Source organism: Coregonus clupeaformis, unplaced genomic scaffold, assembly GCF_020615455.1.
Source record: "Coregonus clupeaformis isolate EN_2021a unplaced genomic scaffold, ASM2061545v1 scaf3224, whole genome shotgun sequence".
Taxonomy (NCBI): Eukaryota; Metazoa; Chordata; class Actinopteri; order Salmoniformes; family Salmonidae; genus Coregonus; species Coregonus clupeaformis.
The window spans coordinates 20001-43633 of record NW_025536678.1 but is presented as its reverse complement, the minus strand read 5'-3'; the positions used below and the strand labels follow the sequence as shown (position 1 = coordinate 43633).

General features: G+C 44.4%; 1 protein-coding gene across 1 annotated transcript in view; it reads right to left on the bottom strand.

The window, feature by feature from the left end:
• The window catches only part of top3a (DNA topoisomerase III alpha), a 47094-nt gene that overhangs the window by 8740 nt on the left and 14721 nt on the right, over positions 1 to 23633 (bottom strand). The window contains exons 10-17 of the mRNA XM_045220144.1: positions 23321 to 23403; positions 19937 to 20147; positions 17999 to 18184; positions 17315 to 17444; positions 16762 to 16875; positions 7194 to 7359; positions 5522 to 5668; positions 2214 to 2336 (exon numbers count right to left, since the gene is read on the bottom strand). Coding sequence (XP_045076079.1) covers positions 2214 to 2336; positions 5522 to 5668; positions 7194 to 7359; positions 16762 to 16875; positions 17315 to 17444; positions 17999 to 18184; positions 19937 to 20147; positions 23321 to 23403 — 1160 coding nt within the window. The remainder of the gene's footprint in view (positions 1 to 2213; positions 2337 to 5521; positions 5669 to 7193; positions 7360 to 16761; positions 16876 to 17314; positions 17445 to 17998; positions 18185 to 19936; positions 20148 to 23320; positions 23404 to 23633) is intronic.

The following is a 23633-nucleotide window of genomic DNA, read 5'->3' as shown; positions in this document are numbered from 1 at the left end:
AACCTGGCGTTAGCGCTGGAAGATGTTAGACAGGTCATTGGCCGAACCTGGCGTTAGCGCTGGAAGATGTTAGACAGGTCATTGGCCGAACCTGGCGTTAGCGCTGGAAGATGTTAGACAGGTCATTGGCCGAACCTGGCGTTAGCACTGGAAGATGTTAGACAGGTCATTGGCCGAACCTGGCGTTAGCGCTGGAAGATGTTAGACAGGTCATTGGCCGAACCTGGCGTTACCACTGGAAGATGTCAGACAGGTCATTGGCCGAACCTGGCGTTAGCGCTGGAAGATGTTAGACAGGTCATTGGCCGAACCTGGCGTTAGCACTGGAAGATGTTAGACAGGTCATTGGCCGAACCTGGCGTTAGCACTGGAAGATGTTAGACAGGTCATTGGCCGAACCTGGCGTTAGCACTGGAAGATGTTAGACAGGTCATTGGCCGAACCTGGCGTTAGCACTGGAAGATGTTAGACAGGTCATTGGCCGAACCTGGCGTTAGCACTGGAAGATGTTAGACAGGTCATTGGCCGAACCTGGCGTTAGCACTGGAAGATGTTAGACAGGTCATTGGCCGAACCTGGCGTTAGCACTGGAAAATGTTAGACAGGTCATTGGCCGAACCTGGCGTTAGCACTGGAAGATGCCAGCGTGCCAGTTTTTACATGAAGAAAACTAACGTGCGTTTGACACTTGCACCTCCTTAGCGCCAAAAATAGAGCCCTGAATGTTAAAATGGATTCCATGAACAATCTGTAACAGACGGTCATCGGTGCCTTTTGTCCACCCTGAAACTGCAGTTTCCTCAGGAAGAACAAGTGCTGATTTCCCTTTACACAGATGCTCTATCCACCCTGAAACTGCAGTTTCCTCAGGAAGAACAAAGTGCTGATTTCCCTTTGCACAGATGCTCTATCCACCCTGAAACTGCAGTTTCCTCAGGAAGAACAAAGTGCTGATTTCCCTTTGCACAGATGCTCCACATCGGCCTCAAAACTCAGTTTGCTGTCAAGGAAAGTACCCAGATATCTGTATTGATCTGTATTGATCACTCTGCCTCCAGGACCATCAGGGCTCTTTCTCTCTTTGATGTGGCTGAATGCTTTAAAAACCTTCTCATGATCCATATGAATATTACATTCAGAGATCACTCTCTCTTTAAAACCTGTTAATGAATCATTAAACCATGGGTGTCAAACTGTTGTTCAGACTAACTAGACAAGATGTGAGAGAGAGACAGACAGACGGGTGTAACAGACAGACAGACAGACAGGTGTAACAGACAGACAGACAGACAGACAGGTGTAACAGACAGACAGACAGGGATAACAGACAGACAGACAGACAGACAGACAGGTGTAACAGACAGACAGACAGACAGACAGGTGTAACAGACAGACAGGTGTAACAGACAGACAGACAGACAGACAGACAGACAGACAGGGATAACAGACAGACAGACAGACAGACAGATAGACAGACAGACAGGTGTAACAGACAGACAGACAGACAGACAGGTGTAACAGACAGACAGACAGACAGACAGGTGTAACAGACAGACAGACAGACAGACAGACAGACAGACAGGGATAACAGACAGACAGACAGACAGACAGACAGACAGGGATAACAGACAGACAGACAGGGATAACAGACAGACAGACAGGGATAACAGACAGACAGACAGGGATAACAGACAGACAGACAGACAGACAGACAGACAGGGATAACAGACAGACAGACAGACAGACAGACAGGTATAACAGACAGACAGACAGACAGACAGACAGACAGGTATAACAGACAGACAGACAGACAGGGATAACAGACAGACAGACAGGGATAACAGATCGGTATAACAGACAGGTAAGACAGACAGACAGACAGGTATAACAGACAGACAGACAGACAGACAGACAGACAGGGATAACAGACAGACAGACAGACAGACAGACAGACAGGTATAACAGACAGACAGACAGACAGACAGACAGACAGACAGACAGACAGGTATAACAGACAGACAGACAGACAGGGATAACAGACAGACAGACAGGGATAACAGATCGGTATAACAGACAGGTAAGACAGACAGACAGACAGGTGTAACAGACAGACAGACAGACAGACAGGTGTAACAGACAGACAGACAGGTGTAACAGACAGACAGAAAGACCGACAGACAGACAGACAGACAGACAGACAGACAGGTACCTACATGTGAACGGGGCGGGGCTGACAGGTGGGACAGACAGCCTCGTCTCTGTTGACCTCTAAAACCGTGTCAGGAAACCACACGGAACACTTGCATTCTGGGTAACCAACGCAGGACAGGTACTTACTGTTAGAGAGAGGATTGGAAGATATTTCTGTTATGATTGCTGATTTGAATAGTCAGTTTGGAAAAGTTCAGAGAAAAAGTAGTTGAGCCAAAACAACAGAATTAACCTTCCCCAACAACAACATAACTAATCTTCCTTCACAACAACAGAACTAACCTTCCTTCACAACAACAGAACTAATCGTCCTTCACAACAACATAACTAACCTTCCTTCACAACAACAGAACTAATCGTCCTTCACAACAACATAACTAACCTTCCTTCACAACAACAGAACTAACCTTCCTTCACAACAACAGAACTAATCGTCCTTCACAACAACATAACTAACCTTCCTTCACAACAACAGAACTAACCTTCCTTCACAACAACATAACTAACCTTCCTTCACAACAACATAACTAATCGTCCTTCACAACAACAGAACTAACCTTCCTTCACAACAACAGAACTAACCTTCCTTCACAACAACAGAACTAATCGTCCTTCACAACAACATAACTAACCTTCCTTCACAACAACAGAACTAATCGTCCTTCACAACAACATAACTAACCTTCCTTCACAACAACAGAACTAACCTTCCTTCACAACAACAGAACTAATCGTCCTTCACAACAACATAACTAACCTTCCTTCACAACAACAGAACTAACCTTCCTTCACAACAACAGAACTAATCGTCCTTCACAACAACATAACTAACCTTCCTTCACAACAACAGAACTAACCTTCCTTCACAACAACATAACCTTCCTTCACAACAACAGAACAAACCTTCCTTCACAACAACATAACTAACCTTCCTTCACAACAACATAACTAACCTTCCTTCACAACAACATAACTAACCTTCCTTCACAACAACAGAACTAACCTTCCTTCACAACAACAGAACTAACCTTCCTTCACAACAACATAACTAACCTTCCTTCACAACAACAGAACTAACCTTTCTTCACAACAACAGAACTAACCTTCCTTCATAACAGAACTAACTTTCCTTCACAACAACATAACTAACCTTCCTTCACAACAACATAACTAACCTTCCTTCACAACAACATAACTAACCTTCCTTCACAACAACAGAACTAACCTTCCTTCACAACAACATAACTAACCTTCCTTCACAACAACATAACTAACCTTCCTTCACAACAACAGAACTAACCTTCCTTCACAACAGAACTAACCTTCCTTCACAACAACATAACTAACCTTCCTTCACAACAACATAACTAACCTTCCTTCACAACAACATAACTAACCTTCCTTCACAACAGAACTAACCTTCCTTCACAACAACATAATTAACCTTCCTTCACAACAACATAACTAACCTTCCTTCACAAAAACATAACTAACCTTCATTCACAACAACAGAACTAACCTTCCTTCACAACAACAGAACTAACCTTCCTTCACAACAACAGAACTAACCTTCCTTCACAACAACAGAACTAACCTTCCTTCACAACAACAGAACTAACCTTCCTTCACAACAACAGAACTAACCTTCCTTCACAACAACATAACTAACCTTCCTTCACAACAACAGAACTAACCTTCCTTCACAACAACAGAACTAACCTTCCTTCACAACAACAGAACTAATCGTCCTTCACAACAACAGAACTAACCTTCCTTCACAACAACAGAACTAACCTTCCTTCACAACAACAGAACTAACCTTCCTTCACAACAACAGAACTAACCTTCCTTCACAACAACAGAACTAATCGTCCTTCACAACAACATAACTAACCTTCCTTCATAACAACAGAACTAACCTTCCTTCATAACAACAGAACTAACCTTCCTTCATAACAACAGAACTAACCTTCCTTCACAACAACAGAACTAACCTTCCTTCACAACATAACTAACTTTCCTTCACAACAACAGAACTAACCTTCCTTCACAACAACAGAACTAACCTTCCTTCACAACAACAGAACTAACCTTCCTTCACAACAGAACTAACCTTCCTTCACAACAACATAACTAACCTTCCTTCACAAAAACATAACTAACCTTCCTTCACAAAAACATAACTAACCTTCATTCACAACAACAGAACTAACCTTCCTTCACAACAACATAACTAACCTTCCTTCACAACAACATAACTAACTTTCCTTCACAACAACAGAACTAACCTTCCTTCACAACAACAGAACTAACCTTCCTTCACAACAACATAACTAACTTTCCTTCACAACAACAGAACTAACCTTCCTTCACAACAACAGAACTAACCTTCCTTCACAACAGAACTAACCTTCCTTCACAACAACATAACTAACCTTCCTTCACAAAAACATAACTAACCTTCCTTCACAAAAACATAACTAACCTTCATTCACAACAACAGAACTAACCTTCCTTCACAACAACAGAACTAACCTTCCTTCACAACAACAGAACTAACCTTCCTTCACAACAACATAACTAACTTTCCTTCACAACAACAGAACTAACCTTCCTTCACAACAACAGAACTAACCGTTTTGGTCTCACCCCCCAGTCTCCCCGTCTCATCCCTCCCCGTCTCATCCCACCCCCCAGTCCCCCCCCAGTCTCCCCGTCTCATCCCTCCCCCGTCTCATCCCACCCCCCAGTCCCTCCCTCCGTCTCATCCCTCCCCCCAGTCTTCCCCCCGTCTCATCCCTCCCCCCCAGTCTCCCCCTCCCCCCAGTCTCCCCCCTCCCCCCGTCTCATCCCTCCCCCAGTCTTCCCCGTCTCATTCCTCCCCCCGTCTCATCCCTCCCCCCAGTCTTCCCCCGTCTCATCCCTCCCCCCAGTCTTCCCCGTCTCATCCCTCCCCCCAGTCTCCCCCCTCCCCCCAGTCTCTCCCCGTCTTCCCCGTCCTTCTCCCCCGTCTCATCCCTCCCCCCAGTCTTCCCCCGTCTCATTCCTCCCCCCCCGTCTCATCCCTCCCCCCAGTCTTCCCTCGTCTCATCCCTCCCCCAGTCTTCCCCCGTCTCATCCCTCCCCCCGTCTCATCCCTCCCCCGTCTCATCCCTCCCCCCGTCTCATCCCTCCCCCGTCTCATTCCTCCCCCTGTCTCATCCCTCCCCCCAGACTTCCCCAGTCTCATCCCTCCCCCCGTCCCCCCGTTTTATCCCTACCCCCATCTCATCCCCCCGTCCCCCCCGTCCCCCGTCTCCCCCCATCTCACCCGTTCCCCTCCTTCCTCCTCCGCAGCACCATGTCCCTCCCACACTGAGGACACTTCCTGACTGGGAGGGGCATCTCCATATCCTGCTGCTCTGATTCGCTGAACTCCTGGGCCGCGCCCAGATAGTTAGACAGAGCCTCGTCCAACCTGAGAGACGGCAAGAAATGACACATTACAACTGCTGTGTGTGTGTGTATACACTCTGTGTGTGTGTGTGTGTGTGTGTGTGTGTGTGTGTGTGTGTGTGTATACACTGTGTGTGTGTGTGTGTGTGTGTGTGTGTGTGTATACACTCTGTGTGTGTGTGTGTGTGTGTATACACTGTGTGTGTGTGTGTGTGTGTGTGTATACACTGTGTGTGTGTGTGTGTGTATACACTCTGTGTGTGTGTGTGTGTGTGTGTGTGTGTTATACACTTTGTGTGTGTGTGTGTGTGTGTGTGTATACACTCTGTGTGTGTGTGTGTGTGTGTGTGTGTGTGTGTATACACTCTGTGTGTGTGTGTGTGTGTGTATGTGTGTGTGTGTGTGTGTGTGTGTGTGTATACACTGTGTGTGTGTGTGTGTATACACTCTGTGTGTGTGTGTGTGTGTATACACTGTGTGTGTGTGTGTGTGTGTGTGTGTGTGTATACACTGTGTGTGTGTGTGTGTGTGTGTGTGTGTGTATACACTCTGTGTGTGTGTGTGTGTGTGTGTGTGTGTGTGTGTGTATACACTGTGTGTGTGTGTGTGTGTGTGTGTGTGTGTATACACTGTGTGTGTGTGTGTGTGTGTGTGTACACGGTGTGTGTGTGTGTGTGTGTGTGTGTGTGTGTGTGTGTGTGTGTGTATACACTGTGTGTGTGTGTGTGTATACACTCTGTGTGTGTGTGTGTGTGTGTGTGTGTGTGTGTATACACTCTGTGTGTGTGTGTGTGTGTGTGTATACACTCTGTGTGTGTGTGTGTGTGTGTGTGTGTATACACTGTGTGTGTGTGTGTGTGTGTGTGTATGTGTATACACTGTGTGTGTGTGTGTGTGTGTGTGTGTGTGTATACACTGTGTGTGTGTGTGTGTGTGTGTGTGTATACACTCTGTGTGTGTGTGTGTGTGTGTGTATACACTCTGTGTGTGTGTGTGTGTGTGTGTATACACTCTGTGTGTGTGTGTGTGTGTGTGTGTGTATACACTCTGTGTGTGTGTGTGTGTGTGTGTGTGTGTGTGTGTGTGTGTATACACTCTGTGTGTGTGTGTGTGTGTGTGTGTGTGTGTATACACTGTGTGTGTGTGTGTGTGTGTGTGTGTGTGTATACACTCTGTGTGTGTGTGTGTGTGTATACACTCTGTGTGTGTGTGTGTGTGTGTGTGTGTGTGTATACACTCTGTGTGTGTGTGTGTGTGTGTGTGTGTATACACTGTGTGTGTGTGTGTGTGTGTATACACTCTGTGTGTGTGTGTGTGTGTGTGTATACACTCTGTGTGTGTGTGTGTGTGTGTGTGAGTGTGTGTGTGTGTGTATACACTCTGTGTGTGTGTGTGTGTGTATACACTCTGTGTGTGTGTGTGTGTGTGTGTGTGTGTATACACTCTGTGTGTGTGTGTGTGTGTGTGTGTGTGTGCGTGTGTGTGTGTGTGTGTGTGTGTGTGTGTGTGTGTGTGCGCGCGTGTGCGTGTGTGTGCGCACGCTTCACCTCTTGGCTTTCTTGACAGACTCTATGAAGACCGCCTTGTATTTGTGAATGTGGTGTCTCAACACGCTCTGTTTGTCCTTCCTCCCCTCCGATACCAGCTTCAGGTCGGCCTCCAGCTCCGCCCTCAGGTCTGGCTTAGACATCTCATACCCCATAGAGTTATACCCTGCAGACACACAGACACATTCTGGTCCTTTCCACACATTTGGTCCTTTAGCACTCCCAACCTGGTCCTGTTTTCCACAGACACATTCTGGTCCTTTAGCAGACGCTCTTATCCACAGACACATTCTGGTCCTTTAGCAGACGCTCTTATCCACAGACACATTCTGGTCCTTTAGCAGACGCTCTTATCCACAGACACATTCTGGTCCTTTAGCAGACGCTCTTATCCACTGCCACTTACGGGACCAATTAGGGGGTTAAGACATCATGTTTCCCTTCTGACCATCAGACAGACAGACAGACAGACAGGCAGACAGGCAGACAGGCAGACAGACAGACAGACAGACAGCCGTGGTTTAGAGCTGCGGTTCTCAACTGGTGGGTCGGGTCGCGGGAGGTTTGAACGGGTCACGGGTGTCGGGAGTAAAAACGATTTATTTATTAATTAATTAATTGATTTTCTGGAGAAAAAAAATCTCAATTTGTCTGTCATAGTTGACGTGTACCTATGATGAAAATCACAGACCTCTCTCATCTTTTTAAGTGGGAGAACTTGCACAATTGGTGGCTGACTAAATACTTTTTTCTCCCACTGTAATTGAATTACTGACAACGGAAAAGGTGGGAATGTTGCTCCCTTGTCATATAATTGCTACATTTACTATCAATATAGCGTAAAAAAATAGTTTGGCAAAACAAAATTGGGATTCGAATATTGGTTCGCGACTGAGACAACCTGGTTCAATTTGGGTCCCGAGGCAAAACCAGTTGGGAACCAGAGGACACGGAAAGGGAGAACACCTCGTTAATTCGTTCCTTCATTATTTCATTTTATTTCACTGAGGTTTTGGCAAATACTACACGGACTCAACAACCAGTCCCATTCCTATTGAATGTGAATCAACAGGAGAAATAAAACAATCTGTAATATCAACTGGTTATATTATATCATGGAACACAATCTGTAATATCAACTGGTTATATTATATAGTGGAACACAATCTGTAATATCAACTGGTTATATTATATCATGGAACACAATCTGTAATATCAACTGGTTATATTATATCATGGAACACAATCTGTAATATCAACTGGTTATATTATATCATGGAACACAATCTGTAATATCAACTGGTTATATTATATAGTGGAACACAATCTGTAATATCAACTGGTTATATTATATCATGGAACACAATCTGTAATATCAACTGGTTATATTATATCATGGAACACAATCTGTAATATCAACTGGTTATATTATATCATGGAACACAATCTGTAATATCAACTGGTTATATTATATCATGGAACACAATCTGTAATATCAACTGGTTATATTATATAGTGGAACACAATCTGTAATATCAACTGGTTATATTATATAGTGGAACACAATCTGTAATATCAACTGGTTATATTATATCATGGAACACAATCTGTAATATCAACTGGTTATATTATATCATGGAACACAATCTGTAATATCAACTGGTTATATTATATCATGGAACACAATCTGTAATATCAACTGGTTATATTATATCATGGAACACAATCTGTAATATCAACTGGTTATATTATATCATGGAACACAATCTGTAATATCAACTGGTTATATTATATCATGGAACACAATCTGTAATATCAACTGGTTATATTATATCATGGAACACAATCTGTAATATCAACTGGTTATATTATATCATGGAACACAATCTGTAATATCAACTGGTTATATTATATAGTGGAACACAATCTGTAATATCAACTGGTTATATTATATAGTGGAACACAATCTGTAATATCAACTGGTTATATTATATCATGGAACACAATCTGTAATATCAACTGGTTATATTATATCATGGAACACAATCTGTAATATCAACTGGTTATATTATATCATGGAACACAATCTGTAATATCAACTGGTTATATTATATCATGGAACACAATCTGTAATATCAACTGGTTATATTATATCATGGAACACAATCTGTAATATCAACTGGTTATATTATATCATGGAACACAATCTGTAATATCAACTGGTTATATTATATAGTGGAACACAATCTGTAATATCAACTGGTTATATTATATAGTGGAACACAATCTGTAATATCAACTGGTTATATTATATCATGGAACACAATCTGTAATATCAACTGGTTATATTATATCATGGAACACAATCTGTAATATCAACTGGTTATATTATATCATGGAACACAATCTGTAATATCAACTGGTTATATTATATCATGGAACACAATCTGTAATATCAACTGGTTATATTATATCATGGAACACAATCTGTAATATCAACTGGTTATATTATATCATGGAACACAATCTGTAATATCAACTGGTTATATTATATCATGGAACACAATCTGTAATATCAACTGGTTATATTATATCATGGAACACAATCTGTAATATCAACTGGTTATATTATATAGTGGAACACAATCTGTAATATCAACTGGTTATATTATATAGTGGAACACAATCTGTAATATCAACTGGTTATATTATATCATGGAACACAATCTGTAATATCAACTGGTTATATTATATCATGGAACACAATCTGTAATATCAACTGGTTATATTATATCATGGAACACAATCTGTAATATCAACTGGTTATATTATATCATGGAACACAATCTGTAATATCAACTGGTTATATTATATCATGGAACACAATCTGTAATATCAACTGGTTATATTATATCATGGAACACAATCTGTAATATCAACTGGTTATATTATATAGTGGAACACAATCTGTAATATCAACTGGTTATATTATATAGTGGAACACAATCTGTAATATCAACTGGTTATATTATATCATGGAACACAATCTGTAATATCAACTGGTTATATTATATCATGGAACACAATCTGTAATATCAACTGGTTATATTATATCATGGAACACAATCTGTAATATCAACTGGTTATATTATATCATGGAACACAATCTGTAATATCAACTGGTTATATTATATCATGGAACACAATCTGTAATATCAACTGGTTATATTATATCGTGGAACACAATCTGTAATATCAACTGGTTATATTATATCATGGAACACAATCTGTAATATCAACTGGTTATATTATATCATGGAACACAATCTGTAATATCAACTGGTTATATTATATCATGGAACACAATCTGTAATATCAACTGGTTATATTATATCATGGAACACAATCTGTAATATCAACTGGTTATATTATATCATGGAACACAATCTGTAATATCAACTGGTTATATTATATCATGGAACACAATCTGTAATATCAACTGGTTATATTATATCATGGAACACAATCTGTAATATCAACTGGTTATATTATATCATGGAACACAATCTGTAATATCAACTGGTTATATTATATCATGGAACAGAATCTGTAATATCAACTGGTTATATTATATCATGGAACACAATCTGTAATATCAACTGGTTATATTATATCATGGAACACAATCTGTAATATCACCTGGTTATATTATATAGTGGAACACAATCTGTAATATCAACTGGTTATATTATATCATGGAACACAATCTGTAATATCAACTGGTTATATTATATCATGGAACACAATCTGTAATATCAACTGGTTATATTATATCAGTCTTCCATAAGGCAGGAAGCTCAGCAGTAACTGGTTATATTATATCAGTATTCCATAAGGCAGGAAGCTCAGCAGTAACTGGTTATATTATATCAGTCTTCCATAAAGGCAGGAAGCTCAGCAGTAACTGGTTATATTATATCAGTCTTCCATAAGGCAGGAAGCTCAGCAGTAACTGGTTATATTATATCAGTCTTCCATAAGGCAGGAAGCTCAGCAGTAACTGGTTATATTATATCAGTCTTCCATAAGGCAGGAAGCTCAGCAGTAACTGGTTATATCAGTCTTCCATAAGGCAGGAAGCTCAGCAGTAACTGGTTATATTATATCAGTCTTCCATAAGGCAGGAAGCTCAGCAGTAACTGGTTATATTATATCAGTCTTCCATAAGGCAGGAAGCTCAGCAGTAACTGGTTATATTATATCAGTCTTCCATAAGGCAGGAAGCTCAGCAGTAACTGGTTATATTATATCAGTATTCCATAAAGCAGGAAGCTCAGCAGTAACTGGTTCTATTATATCAGTCTTCCATAAGGCAGGAAGCTCAGCAGTAACTGGTTATATTATATCAGTCTTCCATAAGGCAGGAAGCTCAGCAGTAACTGGTTATATTATATCAGTCTTCCATAAGGCAGGAAGCTCAGCAGTAACTGGTTATATTATATCAGTCTTCCATAAGGCAGGAAGCTCAGCAGTAACTGGTTCTATTATATCAGTCTTCCATAAGGCAGGAAGCTCAGCAGTAACTGGTTATATTATATCAGTCTTCCATAAGGCAGGAAGCTCAGCAGTAACTGGTTATATTATATCAGTCTTCCATAAGGCAGGAAGCTCAGCAGTAACTGGTTCTATTATATCAGTCTTCCATAAGGCAGGAAGCTCAGCAGTAACTGGTTATATTATATCAGTCTTCCATAAAGCAGGAAGCTCAGCAGTAACTGGTTATATTATATCAGTCTTCCATAAGGCAGGAAGCTCAGCGGTAACTGGTTATATTATATCAGTCTTCCATAAGGCAGGAAGCTCAGCAGTAACTGGTTATATTATATCAGTCTTCCATAAAGGCAGGAAGCTTAGCAGTAACTGGTTATATTATATCAGTCTTCCATAAGGCAGGAAGCTTAGCAGTAACTGGTTATATTATATCAGTCTTCCATAAGGCAGGAAGCTCAGCAGTAACTGGTTCTATTATATCAGTCTTCCATAAGGCAGGAAGCTCAGCGGTAACTGGTTATATTATATCAGTATTCCATAAGGCAGGAAGCTCAGCAGTAACTGGTTATATTATATCAGTCTTCCATAAGGCAGGAAGCTTAGCAGTAACTGGTTATATTATATCAGTCTTCCATAAGGCAGGAAGCTCAGCAGTAACTGGTTATATTATATCAGTATTCCATAAGGCAGGAAGCTCAGCAGTAACTGGTTATATTATATCAGTCTTCCATAAGGCAGGAAGCTCAGCAGTAACTGGTTCTATTATATCAGTCTTCCATAAGGCAGGAAGCTCAGCAGTAACTGGTTCTATTATATCAGTCTTCCATAAGGCAGGAAGCTCAGCAGTAACTGGTTATATTATATCAGTCTTCCATAAGGCAGGAAGCTCAGCAGTAACTGGTTATATTATATCAGTATTCCATAAGGCAGGAAGCTCAGCAGTAACTGGTTATATTATATCAGTCTTCCATAAGGCAGGAAGCTCAGCAGTAACTGGTTCTATTATATCAGTCTTCCATAAGGCAGGAAGCTCAGCAGTAACTGGTTATATTATATCAGTCTTCCATAAGGCAGGAAGCTCAGCAGTAACTGGTTCTATTATATCAGTCTTCCATAAGGCAGGAAGCTCAGCAGTAACTGGTTATATTATATCAGTCTTCCATAAGGCAGGAAGCTTAGCAGTAACTGGTTATATCAGTCTTCCATAAGGCAGGAAGCTCAGCAGTGGAGCTTGTAGAAGCCTGTGGCTGCTATGGCATAGCCTAGTAATGGAGACAAGACGCTCTCATAGCCTTGTTTGGTTCATTTAGCAGACAAGACGCCCTTATTTCCTGATCCCTTATCACAGTCAAGACACACCTAATTTTATAATAAAAAACATGTAATAAAACAGAATAGAATAGAATATTTTTTTACTAAGTGAAGAAAGTTGCCAGCGTGAAGCGATGCGCATCTCGCGTCTGAAACTGTTATTCTCAAAGAATGATCATTTGAAACAGGGCTCAATGTTGGCGAGTTAGTCCCATTTAGAATGGGTTAGCCTGACAGTTCACAAAGTAGCCTAAGGGGGAAATAGACAGGACGCCTAAGGGGGAAATAGACAGGACGCCTAAGGGGGAAATAGACAGGACGCCTAAGGGGGAAATAGACAGGACGCCTAAGGGGGAAATAGACAGGACGCCTAAGGGGGAAATAGACAGGACGCCTAAGGGGGAAAATAGACAGGACGCCTAAGGGGAAATAGACAGGACGCCTAAGGGGGAAATAGACAGGACGCCTAAGGGGGAAATAGACAGGACGCCTAAGGGGGAAATAGACAGGACGCCTAAGGGGGAAATAGACAGGACGCCTAAGGGGGAAATAGACAGGACGCCTAAGGGGGAAATAGACAGGACGCCTAAGGGGGAAATAGACAGGACGCCTAAGGGGGAAATAGACAGGACGCCTAAGGGGGAAATAGACAGGACGCCTAAGGGGGAAATAGACAGGACGCCTAAGGGGGAAATAGACAGGACGCCTAAGGGGGAAATAGACAGGACGCCTAAGGGGGAAATAGACAGGACGCCTAAGGGGGAAATAGACAGGACGCCTAAGGGGGAAATAGACAGGACGCCTAAGGGGGAAATAGACAGGACGCAATTGTTTCCTAAACTGCAGCTGGTTGTTGGAACACAGTGTCTTCAGAAAGTATTCAGACCCCCTGGACTCATTCCACCGTTTGTTGTGTTACAGCCCGAGTTCAAAATAGATTCACATTTTTTAAAAATCTCAGCAATCTACACACAATACCCCATAATGACAAAGTGAAAACATGTTTTTTAGAAATGTTTCCGAATACTAACCTAAATGACCAAGTGAAAAGAAGGAAACCTGTACAGAATAACAAACATTCCAAAACATGCATCCTGTTTGCAACAAGGCACTAAAGTAATACTGCAAAAAATTTGGAAAAGCAAATAACTTTTTTTGTCCTGAATACAAAGTGTTATGTTTGGGGCAAATCAACACATCACTGAGTACCACTGTCCATATTTTCAAGCATAGTGGTGGCTGCGTCATGTTATGGGTATGCTTGTCATCGTTAAGGACTGGGGAGTTTTTCAGGATAAAAAAAGAAACGGAATGGAGCTGAGCACAGGCGAAACCTTAGAGGAAAACCTGGTTCAGTCTGCTGCTTTCCACCAGACACTGGGAGGTAAATTCACCTTTCAGCAGGACAATAACCTAAAAACACAAGGCCAAATATACACTGGAGTTTCTTACCAAGAAGACAGTGAATGTTTCTGAGTGGCCTGGTTACAGTTTTGACTTAAATCTGCTTGAAAATATACGGCAAGACTTGAAAATGGTTGTCTAGCAATGATCAACAACCAATTGGACAGAGCTTGAAGAATTTTGAAAAGAATAAATGGGCAAATGTTGCACAATCCAGGTGTGGAAAGCTCTTAGAGACTTACCCAGAAAGACTCCCAGCTGTAATCGCTGCCAAAGGTGATTTATAAAATGTATTACCTCAGGGGATTGAATACTTATCTAATCAAGATATATTCGTTTTTTTTTTTTTTTCATGAATTTTTACAAATGTTAGACATTTTCTTCCACTTGGACATTACAGAGTATTTATTACCCTCCACACCCCCCCACCCCTCGTACGTACCCTCCACACCCCCCACCCCCCGTACGTACCCTCCACACCCCCCACCCCCGTACGTACCCTCCACACCCCCCCACCCCCGTACGTACCCTCCACACCCCCCACCCCCGTCACGTGCCCTCCACACCCCCCCACCCGTCACGTACCCTCCACCCCCCGTCACGTACCCTCCATACAAACCCCCCCGTACGTACCCTCCACACCTCCCGTTCGTACCCTCCACACCCCCCCCACCCCGTCATGCCCTCCACCCCCGCACGTACCCTCCCATACAAACCCCCCGTACGTACCCTCCACACCTCCCGTCGTACCCTCCACACCTCCCCACCCCCGTACGTACCCTCCACACCTCCCCACCCCCGTCGTACCCTCCACACCTCCCCACCCCCCGTACGTACCCTCCACCTCCCCCCACCCCCGTACGTACCCTCCACACCCCCTCCACATCCCCCGTACGTACCCTCCACACCCCCCCCACCCCCGTACGTACCCTCCACACCCCCCCACCCCCGTACGTACCCTCCACACCCCCCCCACCCCCCATACATGCCCTCCACACCCCCGTCGTACCCTCCATACAAACCCCCCCGTACGTACCCTCCACACCCCCCGTACGTACCCTCCACACCCCCGTACGTACCCTCCACCTCCCCCGTACGTACCCTCCACACCCCCCACCCCCCGTACGTACCCTCCACACCCCCCACCCCGTACGTACCCTCCATACCCCCCCGTACGTACCCTCCACACCCCCCACACCCCGTACGTACCCTCCATACCCCCCTACGTACCCTCCAAACCCCCCGTACGTACCCTCCATACAAACCCCCGTCGTGCCCTCCACACCTCCCGTACGTACCCTCCATACAAACCCCCCCGTACGTACCCTCCACACCTCCCGTACGTACCCTCCACACCTCCCCCACCCCCGTCGCACCCTCCCACACCTCCCCCACCCCCGTACGTACCCTCCACACCCCCCCCACCCCCGTCGTACCCTCCACACCCCCGTACGTACCCTCCACACCCCGTACGCACCCTCCACCTCCCCCGTCACGTACCCTCCACACCCCCCCCACCCCCCGTACGTACCCTCCACACCCCCACCCCCGTACGTACCCTCCACACCCCCCACCCCGTCACGTACCCTCCATACCCCCCATCGTACCCTCCCCCGTACGTACCCTCCACCCCCCACCCCGTACGTCACCCTCCATACCCCTCCCCCCGTACGTACCCTCCATACCCCTCCACACCCCGTCACGTACCCTCCACACCCCCCCACCCGTCACGTACCCTCCATGCCCCTCCACCCCCCGTACGTACCCTCCACACCCCCCGTCGTACCCTCCACCTCCCCCCGTCACGTACCCTCCACACCCCCCCACCCCCCGTCACGTACCCTCCACCCCCCCACCCCCCGTACGTACCCTCCACACCCCCCACCCCCGTACGTACCCTCCATACCCCCCGCACGTACCTCCCCCCCGTCGTACCCTCCACACCCCCCACCCCGTACGTACCCTCCATACCCCCTCCCCCGTCGTACCCTCCATACCCCTCCACACCCCGTACGTACCCTCCACACCCCCCACCCCGTCGTACCCTCCATACCCCTCCACCCCCCGTACGTACCCTCCACACCCCCCCACCCCGTACGTACCCTCCATACCCTCCACCCCCCGTACGTACCCTCCACACCCCCCACCCCCGTACGTACCCTCCATACCCCTCCACCCCCCCGTCATCCCTCCACCCCCCCACCCCCGTACGTACCCTCCATACCCCCTCCCCCCTGTACGTACCCTCCACACCCCCCCACCCCCTGTACGTACCCTCCACACCCCCCCACCCCGTACGTACCTTCCACCAGTCCCATCCCCAGTTCTCCTGGTAGAAACCTCTGATCAGCTGTTAGTCCCACGTACATACGACTCTTTATGGTCTCAATGTGATCAGCGTGGGTGGCATCCGTACCTATTGAAACACGCTGCCGTTAACCACTAACACTTCAACTGGTAGTCATCTGGATATTCAGCTCTGTGTGTGTGTGTGTGTGTGTGTGTGTGTGTGTGTGTGTGTACCGATGCCGTGTTTCTCCATCAGGGATATGAGGTCTGCCTCTGTGAGGAGTGTGTGTGTGTGTGTGTGTGTGTGTGTGTGTGTGTGTGTGTGTGTGTGTGTTTACCGATGCCGTGTTTCTCCATCAGTGATATGAGGTCTGCCTCTGTGAGGAGGTGTGTGTGTGTGTGTGTGTGTGTGTGTGTGTGTGTGTGTGTGTGTTTACCGATGCCGTGTTTCTCCATCAGTGATATGAGGTCTGCCTCTGTGAGGAGGAGTGTGTGTGTGTGTGTGTGTGTGTGTGTGTGTGTGTGTGTGTGTGTGTGTGTGTGAGTGTGTGTGTGTGTGTGTGTACCGATGCCGTGTTTCTCCATCAGGGATATGAGGTCTGCCTCTGTGAGGAGTTGAGGAGGAGACGTCTGACCGTCCAACATCTCTATCGCTGACGGCTGGAACTGGCTACCCTGCTCATACACTGGGATCACCTGCAACACACACACACACACACACACACACACACACACACACACACAGGACAGATACACACACACACACACACACACACACACACACACCCACCCAGTCAGATGAACAAACATAATGTGTAGTCCCCCGGGGGTCCATAATGGGCCCCTCATATATTCAACATGATAAATGATATCAGTCAACACCTCCCCACCTTAGCGTGGACCCCTCATCTATTCAACATGATAAATGATATCAGTCAACACCTCCCCACCTTGGCGTGGACCCCTCATCTATTCAACATGATAAATGATATCAGTCAACACCTCCCCACCTTAGCGTGGACCCCTCATATATTCAACATGATAAATGATATCAGTCAACACCTCCCCACCTTGGCGTGGACCCCTCATATATTCAACATGATAAATGATATCAGTCAACACCTCCCCACCTTGGCGTGGACCCCTCATATATTCAACATGATAAATGATATCAGTCAACACCTCCCCACCTTGGCGTGGACCCCTCATATATTCAACATGATAAATGATATCAGTCAACACCTCCCCACCTTGGTGCTCCAGCGGTCGTAGGGGTAAACGTCCAGGTAGTTTCTCCTGATGATCATGAGGCCGTTAGCGGAGAACCTCTCGTTAGCCATCTCCACCTCAACCACCGTTTCCTGCCCCACAGCATCTTGGGATACGCACGCCAGGAAGTGACGCACAATGAACTCATACACACGCTGCTCGTTGCCCTGGAGACAGAAAACACATTCCAGATCTAGCCAGGATAGTCCACTCAGTAACACTTACCGCTGTTTCACAGCCTGTAGTGTGTTAGTGTACTTGATGGGGTGTATATATATATATACAGTGGGGAGAACAAGTATTTGATACACTGCCGATTTTGCAGGTTTTCCTACTTACAAAGCATGTAGAGGTCTGTAATTTTTATCATAGGTACACTTCAACTGTGAGAGACGGAATCTAAAACAAAAATCCAGAAAATCACATTGTATGATTTTTAAGTAATTCATTTGCATCTTATTGCATGACATAAGTATTTGATACATCAGAGAAGCAGAACTTAATATTTGGTACAGAAACCTTTGTTTGCAATTACAGAGATCATACGTTTCCTGTAGGTCTTGACCAGGTTTGCACACACTGCAGCAGGGATTTTGGCCCACTCCTCCATACAGACCTTCTCCAGATCTTTCGGGTTTCGGGGCTGTCGCTGGGCAATACGGACTTTCAGCTCCCTCCAAATATTTTCTATTGGATTCAGGTCTGGAGACTGGCTAGGCCACTCCAGGACCTCGAGATGCTTCTTACGGAGCCACTCCTTTGTTGCCCTGGATGTGTGTTTTGGGTCGTTGTCATGCTGGAAGACCCAGCCACGACCCATCTTCAATGCTCTTACTGAGGGAAGGAGGTTGTTGGCCAAGATCTCGCGATACATGGCCCCATCCATCCTCCCCTCAATACGGTGCAGTCGTCCTGTCCCCTTTGCAGAAAAGCATCCCCAAAGAATGATGTTTCCACCTCCATGCTTCACGGTTGGGATGGTGTTCTTGGGGTTGTACTCATCCTTCTTCTTCCTCCAAACACGGCAAGTGGAGTTTAGACCAAAAAGCTCTATTTTTGTCTCATCAGACCACATGACCTTCTCCCATTCCTCCTCTGGATCATCCAGATGGTCATTGGCAAACTTCAGACGGGCCTGGACATGCGCTGGCTTGAGCAGGGGGACCTTGCGTGCGCTGCAGGATTTTAATCCATGACGGCGTAGTGTGTTACTAATGGTTTTCTTTGAGACTGTGGTCATAGCTCTCTTCAGGTCATTGACCAGGTCCTGCCGTGTAGTTCTTGGCTGATCCCTCACCTTCCTCATGATCATTGATGCCCCATGAGGTGAGATCTTGCATGGAGCCCCAGACCGAGGGTGATTGACCGTCATCTTGAACTTCTTCCATTTTCTAATAATTGCGCCAACAGTTGTTGCCGTCTCACCAAGCTGCTTGCCTATTGTCCTGTAGCCCATCCCAGCCTTGTGCAGGTCTACAATTTTATCCCTGATGTCCTTACACAGCTCTCTGGTCTTGGCCATTGTGGAGAGGTTGGAGTCTGTTTGATTGTGTGTTTGGACAGGTGTCTTTTATACAGGTAACGAGTTCAAACAGGTGAAGTTAATACAGGTAATGAGTGGAGAACAGGAGGGCTTCTTAAAGAAAAACTAACAGTTCTGTGAGAGCCGGAATTCTTACTGGTTGGTAGGTGATCAAATACTTATGTCATGCAATAAAATGCAAATTAATAACTTAAAAATCATACAATGTGATTTTCTGGATTTTTGTTTTAGATTCCGTCTCTCACAGTTGAAGTGTACCTATGATAAAAATTACAGACCTCTACATGCTTTGTAAGTAGGAAAACCTGCAAAATCGGCAGTGTATCAAATACTTGTTCTCCCCACTGTATATATATATATATATATATATATATACCTGTAGTGTGTTAGTGTACTTGATGGGGTGTATGGGGGGATGGGCCTGATCCGTCTTGGTGCCCTGTCGTGGGTTGGGTCCCCCTGGCTGCTCCATCACCCCCCTAGCGAAGGCCCCCCAGGAGGGGCTGGGTGTCTGATGCTCCACCAGGGGGCCCAGGGCGAGGTCCTTAGGGAACAGGTTGGTCTCTGTACGCGGGTAACTGATTAACCTACACACACACACACACAGTACACACACACACAGTACACACACACACACAAACACACAGTACACACAGTACACACACACACACACACACACACACACACACACACACACACACACACACACACAGAGACACACACAGACACACAGACACACACACACACACACACACACACACACACACACAGACACACACACAGAAAGATATTACCACACACTGTGCCCAACCCACACAACTCTACAACTGATGACCATATAGTATATAGACAGGCAGCACCGGGACACCCAGGTTTCACTCGCCTAGTTCCCAAAAGCCTGGGGAACTTGTTAACAGAAAAGGTACTAAAAAGCCTGGGGAACTTGTTAACAGAAAAGGTACTAAAAAGCCTGGGGAACTTGTTAACAGAAAAGGTACTAAAAAGCCTGGGGAACTTGTTAACAGAAAAGGTACTAAAAAGCCTGGGGAACTTGTTAACAGAAAAGGTACGAAAAAGCCTGGGGAACTTGTCAACAGAAAAGGTACTAAAAAGCCTGGGGAACTTGTTAACAGAAAAGGTACTAAAAAGCCTGGGGAACTTGTTAACAGAAAAGGTACTAAAAAGCCTGGGGAACTTGTTAACAGAAAAGGTACTAAAAAGCCTGGGGAACTTGTTAACAGAAAAGGTACTAAAAAGCCTGGGGAACTTGTTAACAGAAAAGGTACTAAAAAGCCTGGGAACTTGTTAACAGAAAAGGTACTAAAAAGCCTGGGGAACTTGTTAACAGAAAAGGTACTAAAAAGCCTGGGGAACTTGTTAACAGAAAAGGTACTAAAAAAGCCTGGGGAACTTGTTAACAGAAAAGGTACTAAAAAGCCTGGGGAACTTGTTAACAGAAAAGGTACTAAAAAAGCCTGGGGAACTTGTTAACAGAAAAGGTACTAAAAGCCTGGGGAACTTGTTAACAGAAAAGGTACTAAAAAGCCTGGGGAACTTGTTAACAGAAAAGGTACTAAAAAGCCTGGGGAACTTGTTAACAGAAAAGGTACTAAAAAGCCTGGGGAACTTGTTAACAGAAAAGGTACTAAAAAAGCCTGGGGAACTTGTTAACAGAAAAGGTACTAAAAAGCCTGGGGAACTTGTTAACAGAAAAGGTACTAAAAAAGCCTGGGGAACTTGTTAACAGAAAAGGTACTAAAAAGCCTGGGGAACTTGTTAACAGAAAGGTACTAAAAAGCCTGGGGAACTTGTTAACAGAAAAGGTACTAAAAAGCCTGGGGAACTTGTTAACAGAAAAGGTACTAAAAAGCCTGGGGAACTTGTTAACAGAAAAGGTACTAAAAAAGCCTGGGGAACTTGTTAACAGAAAAGGTACTAAAAAGCCTGGGGAACTTGTTAACAGAAAAGGTACTAAAAAGCCTGGGGAACATGTCAACAGAAAAGGTACTAAAAAGCCTGGGGAACTTGTTAACAGAAAGGTACTAAAAAAGCCTGGGGAACTTGTTAACAGAAAAGGTACTAAAAGCCTGGGGAACTTGTTAACAGAAAAGGTACTAAAAAAGCCTGGGGAACTTGTTAACAGAAAAGGTACTAAAAAGCCTGGGGAACTTGTTAACAGAAAAGGTACTAAAAAGCCTGGGGAACTTGTTAACAGAAAAGGTACTTAAAAGCCTGGGGAACTTGTTAACAGAAAGGTACTAAAAAGCCTGGGGAACTTGTTAACAGAAAGGTACTAAAAAGCCTGGGGAACTTGTTAACAGAAAAGGTACTAAAAAGCCTGGGGAACTTGTTAACAGAAAAGGTACTAAAAAGCCTGGGGAACTTGTTAACAGAAAAGGTACTAAAAAGCCTGGGGAACTTGTTAACAGAAAAGGTACTAAAAAGCCTGGGGAACTTGTTAACAGAAAAGGTACTAAAAAGCCTGGGGAACTTGTTAACAGAAAGGTACTAAAAAGCCTGGGGAACTTGTTAACAGAAAGGTACTAAAAAGCCTGGGGAACTTGTTAACAGAAAAGGTACTAAAAAGCCTGGGGAACTTGTTAACAGAAAAGGTACTAAAAAGCCTGGGGAACTTGTTAACAGAAAAGGTACTAAAAAGCCTGGGGAACTTGTTAACAGAAAAGGTACTAAAAAGCCTGGGGAACTTGTTAACAGAAAAGGTACTAAAAAGCCTGGGGAACTTGTTAACAGAAAAGGTACTAAAAGCCTGGGGAACTTGTTAACAGAAAACGTACTAAAAAAGCCTGGGGAACTTGTTAACAGAAAAGGTACTAAAAAGCCTGGGGAACTTGTTAACAGAAAAGGTACTAAAAAAGCCTGGGGAACTTGTTAACAGAAAAGGTACTAAAAAGCCGGGGGAACTTGTTAACAGAAAAGGTACTAAAACGCCTGGGGAACTTGTTAACAGAAAGGTACTAAAAAGCCTGGGGAACTTGTTAACAGAAAAGGTACTAAAAAAGCCTGGGGAACTTGTTAACAGAAAAGGTACTAAAAAGCCTGGGGAACTTGTTAACAGAAAAGGTACTAAAAAAGCCTGGGGAACTTGTTAACAGAAAAGGTACTAAAAAGCCTGGGGAACTTGTTAACAGAAAGGTACTAAAAAGCCTGGGGAACTTGTTAACAGAAAAGGTACTAAAAAGCCTGGGGAACTTGTTAACAGAAAAGGTACTAAAAAAGCCTGGGGAACTTGTTAACAGAAAAGGTACTAAAAAGCCTGGGGAACTTGTTAACAGAAAAGGTACTAAAAAAGCCTGGGGAACTTGTTAACAGAAAAGGTACTAAAAAGCCTGGGGAACTTGTTAACAGAAAAGGTACTAAAAAGCCTGGGGAACTTGTTAACAGAAAAGGTACTAAAAAAGCCTGGGGAACTTGTTAACAGAAAAGTACTAAAAAGCCTGGGGAACTTGTTAACAGAAAAGGTACTAAAAAAGCCTGGGGAACTTGTTAACAGAAAAGGTACAAAAAAAAAGTGGTGGAGTATGCTAATCAAGGTGTTTCAGAGTTGCGTTGCCACTTTTCAAACCAATCAAGGTGTTTCTGAAATGTTTTCTTACTTGCAACAAAGCAAGCTAACCTAAGATTCAAAACTAACGCCACATAAGCTACTTGGTTTGTAGGGTTTAGGGTTTAGGGCGTAGAGTCTAGGGTTTAGGGAGTAGGGTTTAGGGTGTAGGGAGTAGGGTCTAGGTAAAACCCTCACCCCTGGGTGTATAGTTTCTCAGCGATCTTCATGGTCTCTTTGGCGCCGATTCTCAACTTCCTGGAAACCAGCTTCTCCATTTCCTATTGGACCAGACAACAACACAGGCAGATCATTGGTCAATAGACAGAAAGTGTGTGTGTAGATGTGGTGTGTGTGTAGATGTGGTGTGTGTGTAGATGTGGTGTGTGTGTAGATGTAGTGTGTGTGTGTGTGTGTGTGTGTGTATGTGGTGTGTGTGTGTATGTGGTGTGTGTGTGTAGATGTGGTGTGTGTGTGTAGATGTGGTGTGTGTGTGTGTGTGTATGTGGTG